Source organism: Chiloscyllium plagiosum, unplaced genomic scaffold (genome assembly GCF_037043375.1).
Source record: "Chiloscyllium plagiosum isolate Xiang-an unplaced genomic scaffold, Cpla_swu_hap1 HiC_scaffold_22, whole genome shotgun sequence".
Lineage (NCBI taxonomy): Eukaryota > Metazoa > Chordata > Chondrichthyes > Orectolobiformes > Hemiscylliidae > Chiloscyllium > Chiloscyllium plagiosum.
The window spans coordinates 45,762,380-45,782,309 of NW_028270160.1; the positions used below are offsets into that span (position 1 = coordinate 45,762,380).

General features: G+C 40.8%; 1 protein-coding gene across 1 annotated transcript in view; it reads right to left on the reverse strand.

Annotated features, from left to right (window-relative positions):
- Positions 1-19,930, reverse strand: part of LOC122561091 (myoferlin) — a 227,388-nt gene that overhangs the window by 66,890 nt on the left and 140,568 nt on the right. Inside the window, exon 48 of the mRNA XM_087999003.1 lies at positions 3,563-3,702. Coding sequence (XP_087855129.1) covers positions 3,563-3,702 — 140 coding nt within the window. The remainder of the gene's footprint in view (positions 1-3,562; positions 3,703-19,930) is intronic.

A 19,930-nucleotide genomic window follows, 5' to 3' on the forward strand; every position in this document is an offset into this window, starting at 1 on the left:
TGTTTTGTGGAATATCTCCAGTCTGTGTGCAAACAGTCACTTGGTCTGCATTTGGTTTCTCTAATGTAGAGTCAGCCACATTGGGTGCAACGAATACAGTACACAAGACTGGAAGAGGTACAGGTGAAATGCTGCTTCACTTGGAAAGACTGTTTCAGATCCTTAATCTGAACTAACATCACCTTTACTTCATCAGCACCCAACATGCACTACCCCTAGATCCACGTCCCCATAACTCTTTCCCCCCCCCCCCCACCTCCACCCCATTCCACCAACCAAACTTTAGCACAAGTGCTGTCCCCTCCACATTTTATTTCAGCTATAGAGAGTCATCTAGACCTGAAACGTTAGCTTGCTGTCTCATCTGCTGTGATCTCCAGCATTTGTTGTTTTCAGTTTAGATTCCAGCATCTGCAGTAATTTATTCCAACACCTTCATTGCATTCCCTCAGCAGCAATACCATCTTTCTTGACATAAGCAAACCAACCGATACCCTCTAGACTTGGAATAGCTCAGATACACCCAAATCTAGACTTCAGCCCTCCTGCACTCCAATCTTGGAGTTAAGGCTAACATTCCATGAGCATTCCTAACAACCTGCTGCAGCTGCATGTTAGCCTTCAGTGATTTATTGACAAGGACATCTAGGTCCTTTGGTATAGGCGTTCTAACATTTTGCCATTCAAGAAATACTCTGTACATTCGATTTTCCTACTAAGGAGGATAATCCCATTTTTCAATATTATAATCCATCTGCCAGATTGTTATCCACTCACTAAGCCTCTCCCAGTTTTGCTGAAGCCATTTTATCTCATCTTCACAAACACACATCCCCGCTTAGCTTTCTATCATCCACAAATTTGGAAATATTATATTTTGTCTCCAACTCCAAATCATTGATTTATATTTTTGAAGTGCTCAGATCCAAGTCCTGATCCTCGCAGCACCCCATTAAGCTGCAAACCCAAGGATGGCCCATTATACCTAGTGTTTTCTGCTGTTAGCCAATCATTAATCCATGCAAATGCAATGCTTCCTAAAGCTAGACACCTTATCAAAAAATGAGAACACTATATTCATCAACTCCTATTCAATTTTGTAGAATTTCCTAAATGTTACAAGTTCAACAAACTCCATTTCCCACTTGCAAATCAGTGCTGAATATGCCCAATGAAACCATTATTTTCCAAGTATTCATATGACATCTTTGGTAATAGATGCTATTATTTTGCCAATGGCCAACGCAAGGCTAACAGCTCTAAGTCCTGCACACTCTCACTTGTTCCCTTCTTAAATAGTAGGGGATATTTGCCAGCTTCCAATCTACAGAACATGAGGATAGAAGATCAGGTCCTGGAGATTAATCAGCTTTCAGCCACATTAACTTCTCCAGTGTAATCTTACAAGTGCTAATCTCCTTGAACTCAATCCTCACTAGCCACTAATTCAGGGAGATTTGGGTCTTCCGTAGTGAAAGCAGATGTAATCATTTAGCTTCTCTGTCATTTCTCTATTCCCCATTGATTCTTCTGAATCTGCCTGTAATATATTCACATTAGTCCGAGCCAAATTTCTCCTTTCACTTATCTGTAAAAGCTTTAACAATTTCTTTTGGCAGACTGCATCCATGTTCTATTCTTCCTTCCTTGATCATTTTTAAAATTAACTTACAGGATGTGGGCATCGCCTGCTAGACTAGCTTGCATTGTCCATTCCTAATGGTTAAGGGTCTGGATTTGCACGTAAGCCAGACCAGGTAAGGATGGCAAAATTTCCTTTCCTTTATGAACCAGATGGATTTTCCAAAAATTGACAATGGTTTCAGGATCATCATTAGACTCTTTATCAACCCCCAAGTTATCAGTTCCTCCTTTGCTGTATTCTAAAGACCTTCCAACCTTAGATTTACTATAATTTTTAGCAATTCTAATTGATTACCCTCAGGTAAATCATTAAGTGTTCATTTATTACATCCTTAGGAATAAATTCTAGCATTTTGCCAACTCCTGACAGGACTAACAGGTCTCTAGGTCCCCAACATATTTGTGGTCACTCATCCCGATAGGTTCTTTTACAAAATGACTATTAATTGGTCTTTTTTTCACTCCATAAACTAGACCTAAAATAACCTATCTTCTAACCAGGTACTGCTCCCTTGAGAACAGTCCTTAACACTTCAAAAAACACATCCTCCACAGCTTGATACTAAATAGGTTTACCCAGTCTACATGTAAAGTGAAGTCATCTTAGTTTTGGCCATGCTACATGCTTCATCTCCTGATTTATACAATGCCTTATGTTACCACTATCTGGTGACCTGTAAATAACTCCAACCAACGTCTGTTGCTCCATGTTGCTTCTTAGCTCCACTTAATCAGGTTTCACTATCCAAGATCCTGCCTTATAAAATTTCCTGATTTTATCCCTTTTTAGAAGTGCATTTCCACTTACTTTGCCTTCTGGTCTGAACTTCCCTCAAGCTAAATATTCTTTGAATATTGGATTCCCAGTCAATCAGATCATACCCATTTACCCCTCTAGGACAACCTGATTGCAAGTACTGTGTGCATTTGGTCGGTGTGCCCAGTGCCTTTTTTTTTTGGAGGTCATTCCACATTTGAAGTATACTCCATGTTCAGCCTTTGGTCTTCCGGTCTTTTTAAAAAGATTAGCTTTCTGACAGTGTGGAAACCTACTTGCTGTTACCAACTTCATTTTCTTCCAATTTGGGTTACACCGCAGTCCCCAATCTTCAACAAGTTACTTTAAACCCAGCCTAACAGCACCAGCTGTCATCAATCCCAATCCTGCAAATATATAACCCATCCAATTTATACAGGGGCCACCTTCCCCAGAATCATTCCTAACATCTCTGAAATTGGATGCTCTCTAATCAAACGTTTAGTTCATTCATCCTTCTGTTCTTGTAAAAAATGGCACTTGGAGTAATCTTGTGGTTACTGCGTTCGAAACCCAACTTTTTAATTTCCTTCCTAGCTCCTTGAGTTCTACTTTCAGGATTTCATCTCTTTTTAACTTAGGTCATTGGTAGCAACATTGACTACCACTTTCTGCCGATTCCCTTCCCCTAGAACAATGTCCTGCAGCCGTTCCCAGATATCGGTGCATTACCTCACACATTCACATTAATATTGCAGCTACCATGAGTCTTGCCCATGTGGTCACAGAAACATCTTCAAGCCAGATACTAGCCTGATCTACTTGTGGCCTTCTTTTACAGTGCTTTAGCCAGTCTTTGAGATATTGAAGAAATTCAAAGAAAAAGAAGAACAGAATGCAGGTGAGAGTCTTAACCTTAAAAATTTCACGTAACAAAGCATTCAATGCTTTAACAACTACATGAGGAAAATGCACCAACTCATCTCACTGCTTTTGCAATAAGAGGTATAGGCTGATTAAGTGAAAATGTTCCCAATTTAAAATGGCCAAGAAAAGTTTGTTCCAATGAAATCTCTCTCAACCCACTCTTATTAACCTGATCAGACTCACTCTTGGTCACACACAACAGGTAAGCTTCCAATTCAAAAATGAAAGTTGAACCTGTGTAAGGTTGGGTTGGTAGGTGCTGTACAACGTCCTCATTTCTGTGTGTTCTGGTACAAGTCCCTGCTGTCTCAGAACATGAAGTGCAAGCCGTTCTTCTGGAGGTCCAAGATGGATATTTAAAGTCTTGTTACGTTCTGTATTAAAAACAAAAAAACCAAAGACTCAGAATTTTAAGGTCAAAATGCAGTGAAAAGGTAAATAATAATTTATTCCAAAAAAAGGGAGGATATCCTTTTAACCTTTACTTCAAATTGCAATGCTTAGTTTTTTTCTCCCCCCCCCCCCCACCCCTCTTATATATTCTTTGGAGAGTTCGCACTGGACCTCTCCACACCAATGCATGCCCATTTTTGTTTTTGAATAGCAGATACCAGAATTATACGATGTTATAACTGGCAGTGACCACAATGTTTCTTATTTTTTTGACTTTGGAAATCAAAAGCCCAAAGTATTTATTGAAAGAATGAAGCCACATGGCTCACCTATTTAGAATAAAGATTATTTTACAAAATATAAAAAAAAATTAAAAAAAACATGAACACTAAACAACTCTAGTTATGTTGAAGGTATGAAAAGTACAACGAATTAGCATTGGTTACTTTGTAAATTGGACTTCAATTTCCCTCCTACAACCACGTGACACACATTACTCCTGTCAGATACTTAGCAAAATTGGACCATTAAATCATTTTGTCCAAGTACAGCTTCAATTATTCGTTCATGGTTGAAACTTCTTGGGCCTTCTGCCTGCTTCTGACAGGGTTTTGCTTTACACCCAAGTGGAATTTGGAGGTGGTTTAGGCTCCCATGTCTCTACACTGGTCACAAATGACTCATGTACAGCCACTTCCAGTCAGAAGTCTTGTTTTTAAACCTCCATTAACTGTGGACTTTAGTATCAAGAATTCACTCTCCCCAACCTGACTAGCCCAGAAGTGCAACTCATCATCACGAGTTCTTTAGCTAACTGGAGGTTAGATCTCCCTCAGCCAGCATGCAGAATTTCAACTGGACTCTGTGATAAACCCATGCCCTCTGATCTGGAGGCAGTTTGTTCTCAACTCAAAAGGCCTGATCAAAACACAAGGATTAAAGTTCTTGTTCACCTTTTCTACTGCTCTCCTCACAGACTATATTTCCTGGAATGAAGATGCAGAAATCATTTAAGAGAAACTGTTTTAAAAAACATTCACTAACAAAATGCAGGTTTTCCTACATGGACTAATCACAACAGCATCAAAAGGGAGGTATGATTGTTATATTACCGTCTTAATATAACCTGTGATTCTTTAATTCTTGTTTTGATCACAGCATCATTTTCACCCCCTCCCTGCAAAAACACTTCACATGGATGTTAAATCTGGAGACTGAATTTATTGTCACAACTAGGCCTTTACAGAAATGCCCAAAGCAATTCATCATACATTTGTACAATGTTGATAATTCATACAAAGATACAAATGTCACATTTGCCTACCTATCATTATTGGAGATGTCTTTTTTTTCTCTATGTAAGAGTAACTGGGTCTTGCATCTCCCCTGCATAATGGTTAATGACAAATGAAGAAGGGCTCATGCCCGAAACATCGATTTTCCTGCTCCTTGGATGCTGCCTGACCTGCTGCGCTTTTCCAGCAACACATTTTCAGCTCAGTATCAGGTCTTCCATTGATATTCACAGTGCACACATGGCTCATGAAAAATTATTGATGGAACCAATGCAGTAAGTCAAAATGGAGATATTCTTCCAAATCCCAGACACCACAGACTTGGAATTTATTATTTACCAATCTAAAAGTGCAATCTTATTACTGCCAACTTCAAGTTTCTCTTCAATTGCTAATCCTCCCACTTCTGTTTGATCTCAATATTTTATTAAGTACTTTTTCAGATACCTTCTGAACATTGAATGGATTGCAAGGGGTTTTGAAATCTATACCTGTTAAACCTATCAAATTAAGATTCATTCAAAATTATCTGCTCCATCATACACAGGTGTAGGACCTCTCTCCAGATCCATAACTCCATGTACTCAATTAAACAAGATTTGAAATAGCAGAGTGTTTTGCAACAAAATGCCATCAAAATAAGACTTCAAGGAAAAAGTGTCCTTTTATAATTGACATCTTTCGGCTTAGAGACACACTTATAAAAATCGATTTGGAGGGCATTTTTCTTTCTAGATCTTTTGCACAACATTTAACTTAAAATGATATCCTTGTTTCGAATGGCTGAAGGGTAAATAACAGTGGAGCACGGATTTAAACGTGATTGACACATGACCCTGAAGCGACAGGAGAAATGCTTTTTTCAAAAAAAGGGGTAAATGAGTAGTTAGGGTTTTAATGTACTGCTCAATACAGCTTCAGAAAGTAACTGGATATATATCCAGACAAACAAAATTGCAGAAACGTGGGGAAAGAGTTGGGAGTGGTTGGGAAAAGTAGGGATAACTGGCTGTAAAATCTAACAGACTGGATGAGCTGATGGGCCTCCATCACGTGTTGTACTATTCGGATTTTGAGCATTCTTTTGGTCAAAATCAAAAGAATGTGGTGCCCTCTTCCAAAACATGTATCTGTTTGATACCACCAAATACTTGTGACCAGAGCCTATTGTGGACAGAGGAACATGATCTATACCTCCCTTTATATAGGCAACCAAAGTTTTATTCTGCTAACCTTATGCCATTGTTGGATTGAATGTGGTGAAATTAAGCTGTGTTGATTAAACAAAATACTTTATCAGTTCAGCGAGAAAACAAATTGCTGAGTATATTTAAAAGTAGATCAGTCTCATTCCTAAGACATTTGCTTTCATTTTAGATGTGCCTTTCTCACTGCCTATTGGAATTACAGATGAGCACTACTGAAGGTGACTGGAATGACATTTCCAGGAAAGACTCCCCCTCTACATGCATTGCTCAGCAGTAATCAGGCTGACAACACAACACTATTGGACAAGGTGAGGGTCACACCAGTAGTCGATGCAGCTCAGACCTGCTGGTGTATCCAATCAACAGTTATTAACTAAATCTACAAACGTGTTTTCAAATTTGAGATTTCGTAGTGATCCCATCCTGCACGATCTTATGGAGAACTACGCAGGCATTGAAACCAACTATAAAAAAAGGCTTCTTTCAACAGGATAAATTAAATGATGCTGTTCTTGATTTGGCTAGCCTATTGCTGGAATCTGGAAGGAAATGGTTAACTTACCAGTACAAGAGCATGGCTTCTAAAGATTTGTAACTTTTTTTTATATGGAACATCTGCAGCTTTGAGACAGCTGCCAAAGTACAAGTTAAAATAAACTGGTGAAAGGAAGCTGCCCAGTTCATGGAGAGGGCAGAAACGATATAGTGCAGCAAGTCCCTGACACCGTGTACACAGGCAGAAAGAATCACCCCCAGCTGCCCGCTACAAATCTCCCCTAGATCAGCAAAAAGAAATGCTCTTCACAACATTTCACTCTCGTTTTAGCACCTATTATCCCTACTTTTCATACTCTCTGGGTTCATTCGCATGTCAAACTGACCTGTCTGGCTTGTGCATCTGCCCACCCTTTACTGCTCGAGGACACTTTCAATCTGTTGAAATCAAAAAGTAAAAAAAAAACTTGCCCTATGTTTTAACTGAATGTATTGAGCCTCGGCATGTATTTTATGCTATGAAGGGTCAAAAACTGACTAACTATGCAAACAACTGTGAAGATTATCAGCAAATCGTACACAACTGCCAGACCCAAATGCCTGCAATTACCCAATTTAAGAAAAACACCCATAAGCCTCATGGAATTTGAAATCTGAACGTTACTGTAGTAGTGACATTGTTTCATTGTAAAAACAAATTGCACTGGCTTTTGAACTTAGAACTAAAGCACATAGGTCGCTAATTAAAAAAGGGGAAAAAGTCACATTAAAAAGTTAGGTGTTAAAAAGCATTAACAAAAGTTCACCAACTTTCCAAGAGATCCCACAGTGGCCCCTGCTGCCTGGACTGTAAGTTGTGTGCATATCAGACACCTATATCAGCCCCGCACACCAAGTATGTTCATTTAAATCCATTAGCTATAAAAAAAATACAAAAAGGGAGGTACACACCCTGGATTCAAACATGGAGAAACTGAACTTTCAGTGCACTATTCTGTGACTTAACTTTATAAGTTCAGTAAGAGTAGAGGGCAGGTGGATCGTGGAGAAGTAGGATCCCTAGGAGTACCCAAGACTCAGCACTGGGAAGGTGTTCATCAGCTTCTTTATGGTCTCCATCAGATTTTCTTGACTTTGGCGTTCGTTGCCATTTTCGGTGTGCAACATGGTTTCTATAGTTTTCAAACAAACTAATTTCACTGCAGCATTTTCATTTGTTGTTAGGTAGATTTAGGAGGGATTTGTACATCCTAAAATGTGTACGCAATACACAATACACACCAAAGAAGAGAAGTGTTGTATATTTGGTAAAGTGAAGTAGTCAGCAACATCATGGGAAAACTGTTGACAAACAATCAAAAGGAAGTCTATCAAAATGAGTGTTCAGTTCGGTGGGTGGGAGAAAAGCAGTATTTTGCATAAGTTGAAATGGTTAGCAATCTCAACTTGGTGCAATTCAAAACATCTTCAACTAGAGAACTGTGCTGTAACATTTACCTTGGGTAATGTGACAAGGTAGAATAGAGGTAATATGGCTCAATGGATATATTTATACATGGTATGATAGTAGAAAACAAGAATTTAGCAAGGTTTTGAGTTCCATTGATTAGGTATGCTGCACAGCTGTCAGGCACGAATGCTCTTATTTTGAAGGGTCTCTGGGCTGGATATATTTTGAAGTGTTAGCAGGTGAAAGAGATCGTGCCCACTCCAGGGTTCTGCTCTAGTTTGCATGGTATCTCTGGCCAGCTCAGTAATGCTCCTTTCTGGGTTGACTGAAAATAAAGAGGGTTCAGTGGCACAACCAACACAAATCACAGGAGACATGTGGCGTATTTGGTAAAATCAATTGGTCAGCATCATATCAAACACCATGGATAAGCAAACATTACGAAAGGAAATCTATCAAAGTGCACAGCTTATCATCCTGCTTTACCGAACCACTTGTCATCCAAGGAGAGCTGTTCCAATTCCTTCAACTTATCCTCATCAGTGAAGTTTGTCATCCTTCAAACCATTTTTGTAAATTGCTTCTGCACTCTCTCCAATGCATTCACAGCTTTCCTGTCACCCACTGTACACCACAGCCCAGAGGAAGTCCAAGCCATCTGAATGAGTTCCACAGATTTACTACCCTTGGAGAAAAGGCTCATCTATCATAAATGACTGACCTTGTTTTGAGATGTTTCTAGGCTCTTCCACAAGGTGGAGCAACTTTTCAGCATTTACCATGTCCAGTCTCCCAAGAATCTGTGTTTCAATAAGGTTTCATCTCATTCCACTAAACGCCAAATGAGAACAGGTGCAACCTATTCAACCTCCATTAGTTCCTCCATACCTAGCCCACTGAACTTGCTCCCTACCACCTCCAATGCTAGTACATCTTTCCTTAGGTAAGAGGACCAAAAGTCTTCAGTATTTTTTTTTCAGGTGAATTACATTTTTAGCAATACCTCCCTTTTCATATTCCATTCCCGTCAATATAAAGGCCATCACCTCATTTACCTTCCCTATAACCAGGTGAACTTGGATGCCAGCTTTGTCACTTTGTGCAAGGGCCCTCAAGTCCCTCTGTGCTGCAGCTATCTGCAGCCTTTTCCCTCCAATAATATTCAGCTCCTTTATTCTTCATGCCAAAGTGTATCCCCTCACATTTTCCACATTATATCCTATCTGCCAAGTTTTTATCCATGTATATCCCTCGACAGTTGGTCATCCTCATTACTTGCCTTCCCACCTATTTGTGTATCTTCTGTAAACTTGGAAATAGTCAACTCATGTCTCTCATCCAAGTCATTACATACTGTAAATCATTATGGCACCAGTATTGACATACTGGTAGCAGTGTACTACTTACAGAATGCCATCCTGAAATTTCCCATTTTTTTCCCCCCCCCAAACTCTATTAGTTAGCCAATCCAGGCTAATGTACTACACATGGGCTCTTAAGCAACTTTAAGCGTGATATCTTATTGAATATATTTTGAAAGTCAAAATTTTTAAAGTACTGGGTCCCCTTTATTGGTCCTATTTATCACCTTCTCAAAAGAACTCAAAACTCATCAGATATGACTCTGCTCGATTACATGTATTCCTAAACGCTCTATTATATCCTTTATAACTGAAGCTTGACATCTGTCAGAGTTAGTGATGTATAGCACGGAAACAAACCCATTGGTCCAACTCATCGATGCCAACCAAATATCCTAAATTAATCCAGTCCCATTTGCCACCACTTGGCTCACATCCCTCTAAACCCTTCCTATTCATATACCCATCCAAAAGCCTTTTAAATGTTGCTACTGTACCAATTTTCATCACTTCCTCTGCAATTCATTCCATACATTGACCACCCTGTGAAAAAACTGCCCCTTAGGTCCATTTCAAATCTTTCCCCTCTCATCATAAACCTATGGCCTCTAGTTCTGGACTCCCTGACACCAGGGAAAGGACTTTGCCTATTTACCCTATCATTGCTTCTCTTGATTTCATAAACCTCTGTAAGGTCACCCCTCCACTTTGACAAGAACTTTCAGGTGAGAGCACTCCCACCTTTGTTCTTCCCAGCATTTTTGGGAAGAGTTCTGGTATATGAATGAATGGGAATGAAATGTTTAAGACAGTCATAGAGATGTACAGCACAGAAACAGGTCCTTCAGTCCAACACGTCCATGCTGATCAGATAAGCTAACCTAATCTACTCCCGTGAATAAAGCTCATTCCATACACGCATCACCCTCTGCATGAAAATGTTGCCCCTTAGGTCCATTTTAAATCTTCCCCCTCTCATCCTAAACCTATGTCCTCCAGTTCTGGACTCCCCAACCCCAACGAAAGGACTTTGCTATTTATCCTATCCATACCTCTCATAATTTTGTAAACCTCTATAAAAGGTCACCCCTCAACCTCCTACACTCCAGGGAAAACTGCCCCAGCCTGTTCAGCCTCTCCCTATAGCTCAAATCCTCCAACCCTGGCAACATCCTTGTAAATCTTTTCTGAACCCTTTCAAGTTTCACAACATCTTTCCGATAGGAAGGAGACCAGAATTGCATGCAATATTCCAACAGTGGCCTAACCAATGTCCTGTACAGCCGCAACATGACCTCCCAACTCCTATCGTCAAGCAGATTCCTTTACCTGGGATGGCAACAAACAGTGCTAGATCTGCACTTATCCAGGCAAGCAGGGAACATTCATCACAATCTGTGTCTTGTAAATGGTGGACAAACACTGGAGAGATAAGTGGCGAGTTACTTGCCTCCCGGTTTTTGACTTTACCTCGTCAGCAAAATATTTAGACGGTCGGTTCGATTCAGTTTCTAGACAATGTTAACTCCCAGTCAACATTACCTCTAAGTTGTTCATTGCCATAGACGCTCCAACATTCCACACATGACAATCGTGGCCACAACATCATTTCTGAAAGTTGATGCCGCACAGAGACTACAGAAGCTCAACCACTTGGAAAGAAAATTAGAGAGAATGCGGGATATTCATGGAATGTTGATAATGTAGGATTCAGCAGTGATAATGCAACTGAATGTCAAAGGGAGACAATTAGATTCCCTTGTTGGAGATAGTTATGGTCTTTTCTCTTTATTGGTTCATGGGACGAGGGTGGCGTCACCAGCTAGGCCAGCATTTATTGCCCACCCCTAATTGCCCAGAGGGCAGTATAAAAGTCAACCACATTGCTGTCGGTCTGCAGTCACATTAGGCCAGACCAGATAAAGGAGGACAGATTTCCTTCCCTACAAGGCATGACTGAACCACATGTATTTTTCCAACAAATTGACAATGGCTTGAAGGGTTATCTTTAGACCCCTAATTCCAGATTATTGATTGATTCAAATGCCACCATCTGCAAATGGTACGATCTGAACCCAGGTCCCCAGAAAACTAGAAGTTTGTAGATTAATAATCCAGCGATATTACCATTACACCATTGTCTCTCCCTTGCACATACAGTCATAGAGATGTACAGCATGGAAACACAGACTCTTCAGTCCAACCCGTCCATGCTGACCACCCTCCAAACCCTTCCTACTCATATACCCATCCAAATGCCTCTTAAATGTTGCAATTGAACCAGCCTCCACCACTTCCTCTGGCAGCTCATTCCATACACATACCACCCTCTGCATGAAAAGGCTGCCCCGTAGGTCTCTTTTATATCTTTTCCCTCTCACCCTAAATCTATGCCCTCCAGTTCTGGACTCCCCGACTCCAGGGAAAAGATTTTGCCTATTCACCCTCTCCATACCCCTCAATTTTGTAAACCTCTATAATGTCACCCCTCAGCCTCCGACGCTCCAGGGAAAACAGCCCCAGCCTGTTCAGCCTCTCCCTGTAGCTCAAATCCTTCCAACCTGGCAATATCCTTGTAAATCTTTTCTGAACCCTTTCAAATTACACAACACCTTTCCGATAGGAAGGAGACCAGAACTGCACGCAATATTCCAACAGTGGCCTTGTCCAGTGTATTACTTGGCAGTTAACTCAAGCCAGAAAGTGGTCCAGGTCTCATTGCATGTGGTCACAAATTGGTTCAGCGATCAAGGAATTTGAAATGGTACGGATCAATCAAAATCCTTATTTCTGACCCAACGATGGAGACAAAGGTAATTGATGAAGCAGCTGAGAAAAGTTGGGTCTAGGACATTCCCTCAAGGGCCTCCTTGGAGTGAGATGTATGGCTCCAGCCAGAGAGAGAGTGTTTCTCTGGTGTAGGAGCAAATTACTGCAACCTGCACTGAAAAAACAACAAATGCTGGAGATCACAGCAGGTCAGACAGCATCCATGGACAGAGAGCAAACTAAAGTGGAGTCTTGAGTCACAGCTGAAGTGAAATGTGGAGGGGGAAGCTGTAGTGGGGGTGTTGGAGCATAGAGTGCTGGGGGAGAAAGGATGCTGATACTTCAGATTAAGTGATTGGAATGAGAGAATGGCAGAACAGAGCCCCACTGAGGTGGGAGGGGAAAGCAAACATGGTGATAGAGAATGTAACAAGTAAAGCTGAAATGAAGGCAAGGAATGGGAGTTGGTTCACAATTTAAAGGTGTTGAATTAAATATTAAGTCCAAAAGGCTGCAAACTGCCGAGTGTGAAAATGAGATGTTGTTCCTCCAGTTTGTACGGTGATTCACTGGAGCACTGCAGCATGCCGAGGACAGATATATGGGCATGCAAGCAGGATGCTGTGTTAAAATTACCGGCTATAGGAAGGTCGGGGTCACATTTGCACACAGACTGGAGCTTTTCTGCAAAACAGTCACCCAGTTGCATTTGATTGCAGCAAATACAACATACAAGATTGGAGTAGATAGAGGTGAAATGCTGCTTCACCTAGAATGATGAGCAGGGAGGAGACACGGTGGCACAGTGGTTAGCACTGCTGCCTCACAGTGCCAGAGACCCGGGTTCAATTCCAGCCTTGGGCAACTGACTGTGTGGAGTTTGCACGTTCTCCCAGTGTCTGCGTGGGTTTCCTCCGGGTGCTCCGGTTTCCTCCCACAGTCCAAAGATGTGCAGGTCAGGTGAATTGGCCATGCTAAATTGCCCGTAGTGTTAGGTTAAAGGGGTGAATGTAGGGGTATGGGTGGGTTGCGCTTCGGCGGGTCGGTGTGAACTTGTTGGGCCAAAGGGCCGGTGTCCACACTGTAAAGTAATCTAATCTAAAGAGACGAAGGGGCAGGTGTTGCACCTTCTGGGGTTACATGGGAAGATGCCATGGGAAGGGGTGGTGTTAGTGATTGATGAATTAACTAGACTGTCCAGAGGGAATGATCCTTGAGAGATGCAGACAGGGGACTGAGGGGAAAGATGTATTTGGTGATGGCATTCTTGAGGAACCTGAAATGGCAGAGAATGATCTATTGAATACAGGGTTGGTGGGATGAAAAATGAGCATTTTCTCAAGCACTTTGATATAGTTGGTCAAATATTGCCTTGACTGTCAAAAGGCAGTCATTTGCACTTCATCTTTCAAAGAAAGAGCAAAGTAAATGAATAGTTACAATCTGCTTGTGATGTTGACTGAGCCAGGGTATGAAAAAAAGCTCTCATGTTCTTTTAAGAGTGACATTGCAGTTTATTTTATAAACAGCCTCTGTTGAGCATCTCATTCAAGAGACAGCCTAAACAAAATCCCAGTCTGTATTGTGCACTCAATTATCTGGAATGGGATTTGAGGCAATGGAATCTTTCTAGGAGGACAGGAGTGTATTGCTGAACAAAGGGACCTTGGAGTGCGGGTTCATAGCTCCTTGAAAGTGGAGTCGCAGGTAGATAGAATAGTGAAGGCGGCGTTTGGTATGCTTTCCTTTATTGGTCAGAGTATTGAGTACAGGAGTTGGGAGGTCATGTTGCGGCTGTACAGGACATTGGTTAGGCCACTGTTGGAATATTGCGTGCAATTCTGGTCTCCTTCCTATTGTGAAACTTGAAAGGCTTCAGAAAAGATTTACAAGGATGTTGCCAGGGTTGGAGGATTTGAGCTACAGGGAGAGGCTGAACAGGCTGGGGCAGTTTTCCCTGGAGCTGAGAGGTGACCTTATAGAGGTTTACAAAATTATGAGGGGCATGGATAGGATAAATAGACAAAGTCTTTTCCCTGGGGTGAGGGAGTCCAGAACTAGAGGGCATAGGTTTAAGGGTGAGAGGGGAAAGATATAAAAGATACCTAAGGGGCAACATTTTCACGCAGAGGGTAGTATGTGTATGGAATCAGCTGCCAGAGGAAGTGGTGGAGGCTGGTACAATTGCAACATTTAAGAGGCATTTGGATGGGTATATGAATAGGAAGGGTTTGGAGGGATATGGGCTGGGTGCTGGCAGGTGGGACTAGATTGGGTTGGGATATCTGGTTGGCATGGACGGGTTGGACCGAAGGGTCTGTTTCCATGCTGTTAATTTCTATGACTCTAAGAGGTACTACTACTGACACCTCAACTTCACACAGATACATAGTTGTTATTTGGTAAGATGACATTTCAACATCTATGCTATTCTCCATTAGAAAAACATGTCCGCCAAAGAGATTCTGGACATTGCTGGTAAAATATCACATGTTCCATTGAGTGGATATGGAAAGAAATGTTTTATTTATGAAAACCTTGCTTCACTCCCTCCAATGCAACAGGAGTCTGCACACATTTCCTTAGTTACAGGGTGCCAGGGTATATGGGTCATAAAAAGTAAAATGAATTAATTGGCAATTTGTACTGAATAATTTCAACCAGGCCATTGTCAGAGGGCTTCTTGACACTGGCCATGTTGCCAATGTGTGCCGGGGTGGGGGGGGCACATTGGCTTACCACGTGATCAAGATCAGCTGCCATGTCTTCTCAGAGGTTGTTTTAGGTGGACTACTAATCCTTACTTCAAGTGACTTAATTCATACTTGGGACCTCCTCTGTTTAAAAGAAAATGCACTTAAATTCTGCCAGAACGCTGTCATAAAATGGTTGCAGAAGACTTGCAAGTTTGAAAAATCAAAACAGGCTAGTGTTAGAGAGAGAACAACTGGAGCAAAGAATTCCAAGAGAGACAAAGTAGATGAAGGAAGGCTGAAAATTCATTAAGGAAAAGTAGAATAAAATATTCCCCAAGGAACAGGAAGACACATCAAAAATGCTTGAATTATGAAGGGACAGGTCTACTGAAGTCCTGGTGAGGCAAGCATCCCATCTTCACATTCAAGTGTCGAGTTAGCCATTTAATCCTGAATTTTGATGAGAAAGAGGCATTTAATTCCCTTTTAAAGATTGGCAATACAGTTAAAATGGCCAGGAGGTTAGCAGGATCCCACTGGCACAGAACAAGTTAAAAAGGCAAACCACTTCACTCACATTAATCCCTGGGAAGGGTTCAGCAAATTAAGTGGTGGAAGAAAACAAAAACCTTAGTTTAAGTATGCAAGGGCTGGGACTGGAGTTCCACCATCAGAATTTGCGACGTTGGAAGATGGCCTGACCAGACGTACATCAAACGTGAACGGCTGGAGCTCACTTTTGATCGCTGGATACAAATGCTTAAAGCAAAAGGTTACAATGGGATTCTTGAAAAACGCATGTCCAAAAATTCACTCTGTCTGTATAAAAACTCATGCAAAGGAACACACAGAAAGACCAATGCAGAGAAAATGACTGCCTGATGATCAAGAATTAACACAGACTCGTAGTTTTGTAGAGAAACACGGAAGTAGTAAATGATCCTGAAAACAAGTGGGGGAGAAAGGAAGCCATGACTGGAAAGTAACCTTAAGTTTAAATTTCCTGTCTAGGTAATGCCATGTGTCAATCTCCTTAGAGTTCTGAAGGACATGCGTCAGCAACACAAGTCAAATTGAGGCCTCTCGTTTAATCGAAAGGTTTGGGCCATTAACTTTGTTTTCTTCAGCTGTCTGGTTGAGCTTGAGAGCTCAGCTCTATAAAACAACAAAACTACACCGTATCTAGCAAATGCACAAGCCAATTCGGATATTACATCACTGCTCTGTTGCAGTCACTCTGTATTATCTAGCAGTTAATACAGAGGCAAAGATATCACTGATCTGCCTAGAATTTCACCTTTAAATTGTTATTGTGTTACAATAGTTCATGTATTTAGAGATAATTTTGGATATACAGTACACAAAAGATAAAACCTGCCAAAAGAATGAGTAGGGAGTCAAAAGGCAGCAAAGGATCAGGTTTCAGCAAGGCACACGCAGACTTTGGTGACATGTGGCTCCATTGCATTAGTTTTATTAAACCTATTGAATTGGCTTTCAAAAACCATCAGTATTTTCACAAATGTTTGGTACAGTAGTATGCACTGTAGAATTACAAATAATTCAAGCATTAAATTGGATTCTGAAAATGACAACTGGCTGAAAATGACAAATTTCCACCAGGCCTTCACATTAATACTTGTGGCCATTTCCAGTTTTGTCCTTTCTTTATTAACAAATAGCATATGTGGTATTTTTATTTTTCACACTTCATCCACTCAGGCAGGTATTTCCAAATCAAAATCAGTTACAGAATGCTGATCCTGATTAGATTAGATCATCAACAGTATAGAAACAGGCCTTTCGACCCAACCAGTCCATAGAGTAACCCTCCGAAGAGTAACCCCCCCAGACCCATTCCCCTGAACACTGAACACGGCCAAATCACCTGACCTGCACATCTTTAGATTGTGGGAGGAAACCGGAGCAAACTCACGCAAGACACTGGGAGAATGTACAAACTCCACACAGACAAAGTCGCCAGAGGCTGGAATCAAACCCGGGTCCCTGGCACCCCATCTATGAAGTGTCACAAAGCCAGAATGGACCCTTTCCCAAATCAATTCCCAATTTAAAAATTAAGTTATTTATATCCAGTTTTTAAATGAGGGAAAGTGAAACGGTCAATCCAGTGCCATTACTAAATGATTACTGCTATTTAACCAATGCACCTTAGGATACTATATACCTGTATGTCAATCTGCCCTTATCTCCAACATTCCTCCACTTTGTTTTGCCCAACCCCATCACCTCTTCTCCCCAATTACTAAAAGAAATGGTCAATTCTAAAAGTAAAACATTCATACATAGTCAAGAACAAAACAACATTGGAGCATCTTTAATTCTTTGGCAAGAGCTTTCTATTTGAGGATTGAGAGCTGCAGTTAAGACAGACAATAAAAAAAATATTGTGTGGTGTGCTGTAAGTAACAAATAGTTAAAGTTGTCCAACAAATCAAAGTGTTCCAAATTGCAAAGGGGTTAGAGTTTCTGCTTAATGTATTCAGGTGCCAAAGATGCCAGTTATAAAAATGCTGTTTTTTCTCAGTGCACCCCAAATGTTCCTGCTGAAATTCATTTGCATAGCACAAAAAACCCAAATACATACCAGGCACTGGGTAATAACCACTTGAAATTGAAGTATGATTTTAAAAATGATAATTTGGCTCATTAATACAGCAGAGAATCCTATTAATTGCAGAACATAAAAGCATTTTAAACAGTGTCAAATCACAACCAGAGTGTTTTTTTTTTATTCATTCACAGGACGTGGCATTCGCTGGCTAGGCCAGGATTTATTGCCCATGCTGAATTGTCCAGGGGGTCACTGAATAAGAGTCAACCACATTGCTCTGGGTCTGGAGTCAAATGTAGGTGAGGCCAGGTAAGGACAGCAGTTTCCTTCCCAAAAAAGGGCACTAGTGAACTACTGATAATGGATTCATGGTCATCGTGACCAGTAATCACATTTTAAATAACTTTTAAAATGACTTGAAATATACAAATAGAATTTCCAGTAATACTGGAACACCGTCAATCTTAGAACTCATACCAACTTTGAAAATGTACTTGTTCATGTTCTTGCACGTTACAAAGTCTAGTTACGTTTACGCTTAGAGCCTTCTTGAAGGCCGGTAATTCAACAGTTATCAAAAACTTTAATATAGCGTTTAATTTTTAACTCAAATCTAGTGCAGTGTTTTTAAAATTAGTGTAAAACTCTGCAGAATTGCAAGATGTGCTGAACATAATTTAATGTTCAAAATCAATGCTTTGGTTAGGTGTTGTTTGGAAACACAAACCGAGCAGAACACTCCAAGCAAAATCGGCTAGATAGACCATTGAACTGTAGAGCACAAGAACAGGACCTTTTGGCCACAATGTTGTGCTGAACACGATGCCAAATGGAACTAATCCCTTCTGCCTGCTCTTGGTCCATATTTCTCAATTTAAAAGTACGTTAAATGCCCTTATCATATCTACCTCCACCGCAACCCCTGACAGTGCAATCCAGACTCCTATTTGTAAAAAAACCTGCCCCTCATGTCTCCATTGAACTTTCCCCCTCTCACCTTAAGTGCATTCCACCTAGTATTAGTTTTTCCACTCTAGGGGAAAAAAGATTCTGACCATCAACCCTATATACATATCTCAATTTTATAAACTCCTATAGAGCCTCCCCTCAGCCTCTGCCGTTCAAGAGAAAACAACCTGAGTTTTTCTAGCCTCTCCTTATACATCATACCCTTTCATCCAGGCAGTGCACCAGTAAACCTCTCTGCACCCTCTCCAAAGCTTCCACATCCTTCCTGTAATATGGTGACCAGAATTTAACTCAGTACTCCGTGGCCTAACCAAACTCTTCGAAAGAATATGGACCAAGGGCAGGCAGAAGGGATTAGTTCCATTTGACAACATGACATCCTAACTCTTGTACTCAATTCCCCGACCAATAAAAGGTAAGCACTCCATACACCTACTTTACCACCCTATCTACTTAGGTGGTCACTTTCAGGGAGCTATGCCCTGGAACCCAAAAGATCCCTCTGTACAGCAATGCTGTTCAAACACCTGCCATTAACTGAATACTTTTCCTTAATATTTGATCTTCCGAAGTGCAGCATCTCACACTTACACTGATTAAACTCCATCTGCCATCTCTCTGCCCATATCTGCAACTGATCTGTATCCCACTGTATCCTTTGACAACATTCTATGCTATCCATACCAATCTTTGTATCGGCTGCAAACTTGCTATCTGCCTCTACATTTGCATCCACATCATTTATAGAGATATATCACAAACAGTGATTCCAGTACGGTCCCCTGCAGACCACCACCAGTCGCAGGCCTCCAGCACAAACAAAAACGTGCTTGCACCACTGTTCTATGGGCAAGCCAATTCTGAATCCTCGTGGCTAGGTCACGATGGATCCTAAGCAACTTGAAAACACTATTCATTAACACCAAAAATACTGCTCACTATATTCAAGTATTGATGTATCCCTGCAAAATTTTTAAGTTTTCAATTGATGAACAAGGAACACTCCACCCATATATGGTTTAAATTCCTACACAGATGTATTGAATAATGGTTCTTCCCTGAAGGATGAGCAGCATTAATGCAATGCTTTCTCGGTTACCATTTGATTTCTCTCCAATTTTTAACAATTCTAATACAAAACCAATAGGCAACATATTTCAAATTGAAATTTGCAAAGTGAAGAGATTCCATTGAAAATCAACTGAAAAATAATAGCGATTCAAGATGAACATTAAACTTTCTTTTCTTGAAGCCCTATTCTTTGACTAATGTATTAAAACATAGGTCCCACTGGCCTAAGCATCTGGGGTAAGAGATAATATTTCATTGTCCTGGTAATTTTGTTCCAGATGACTGATGTCTTCCGAAAGCAGTGATTGTTAATTTCATGA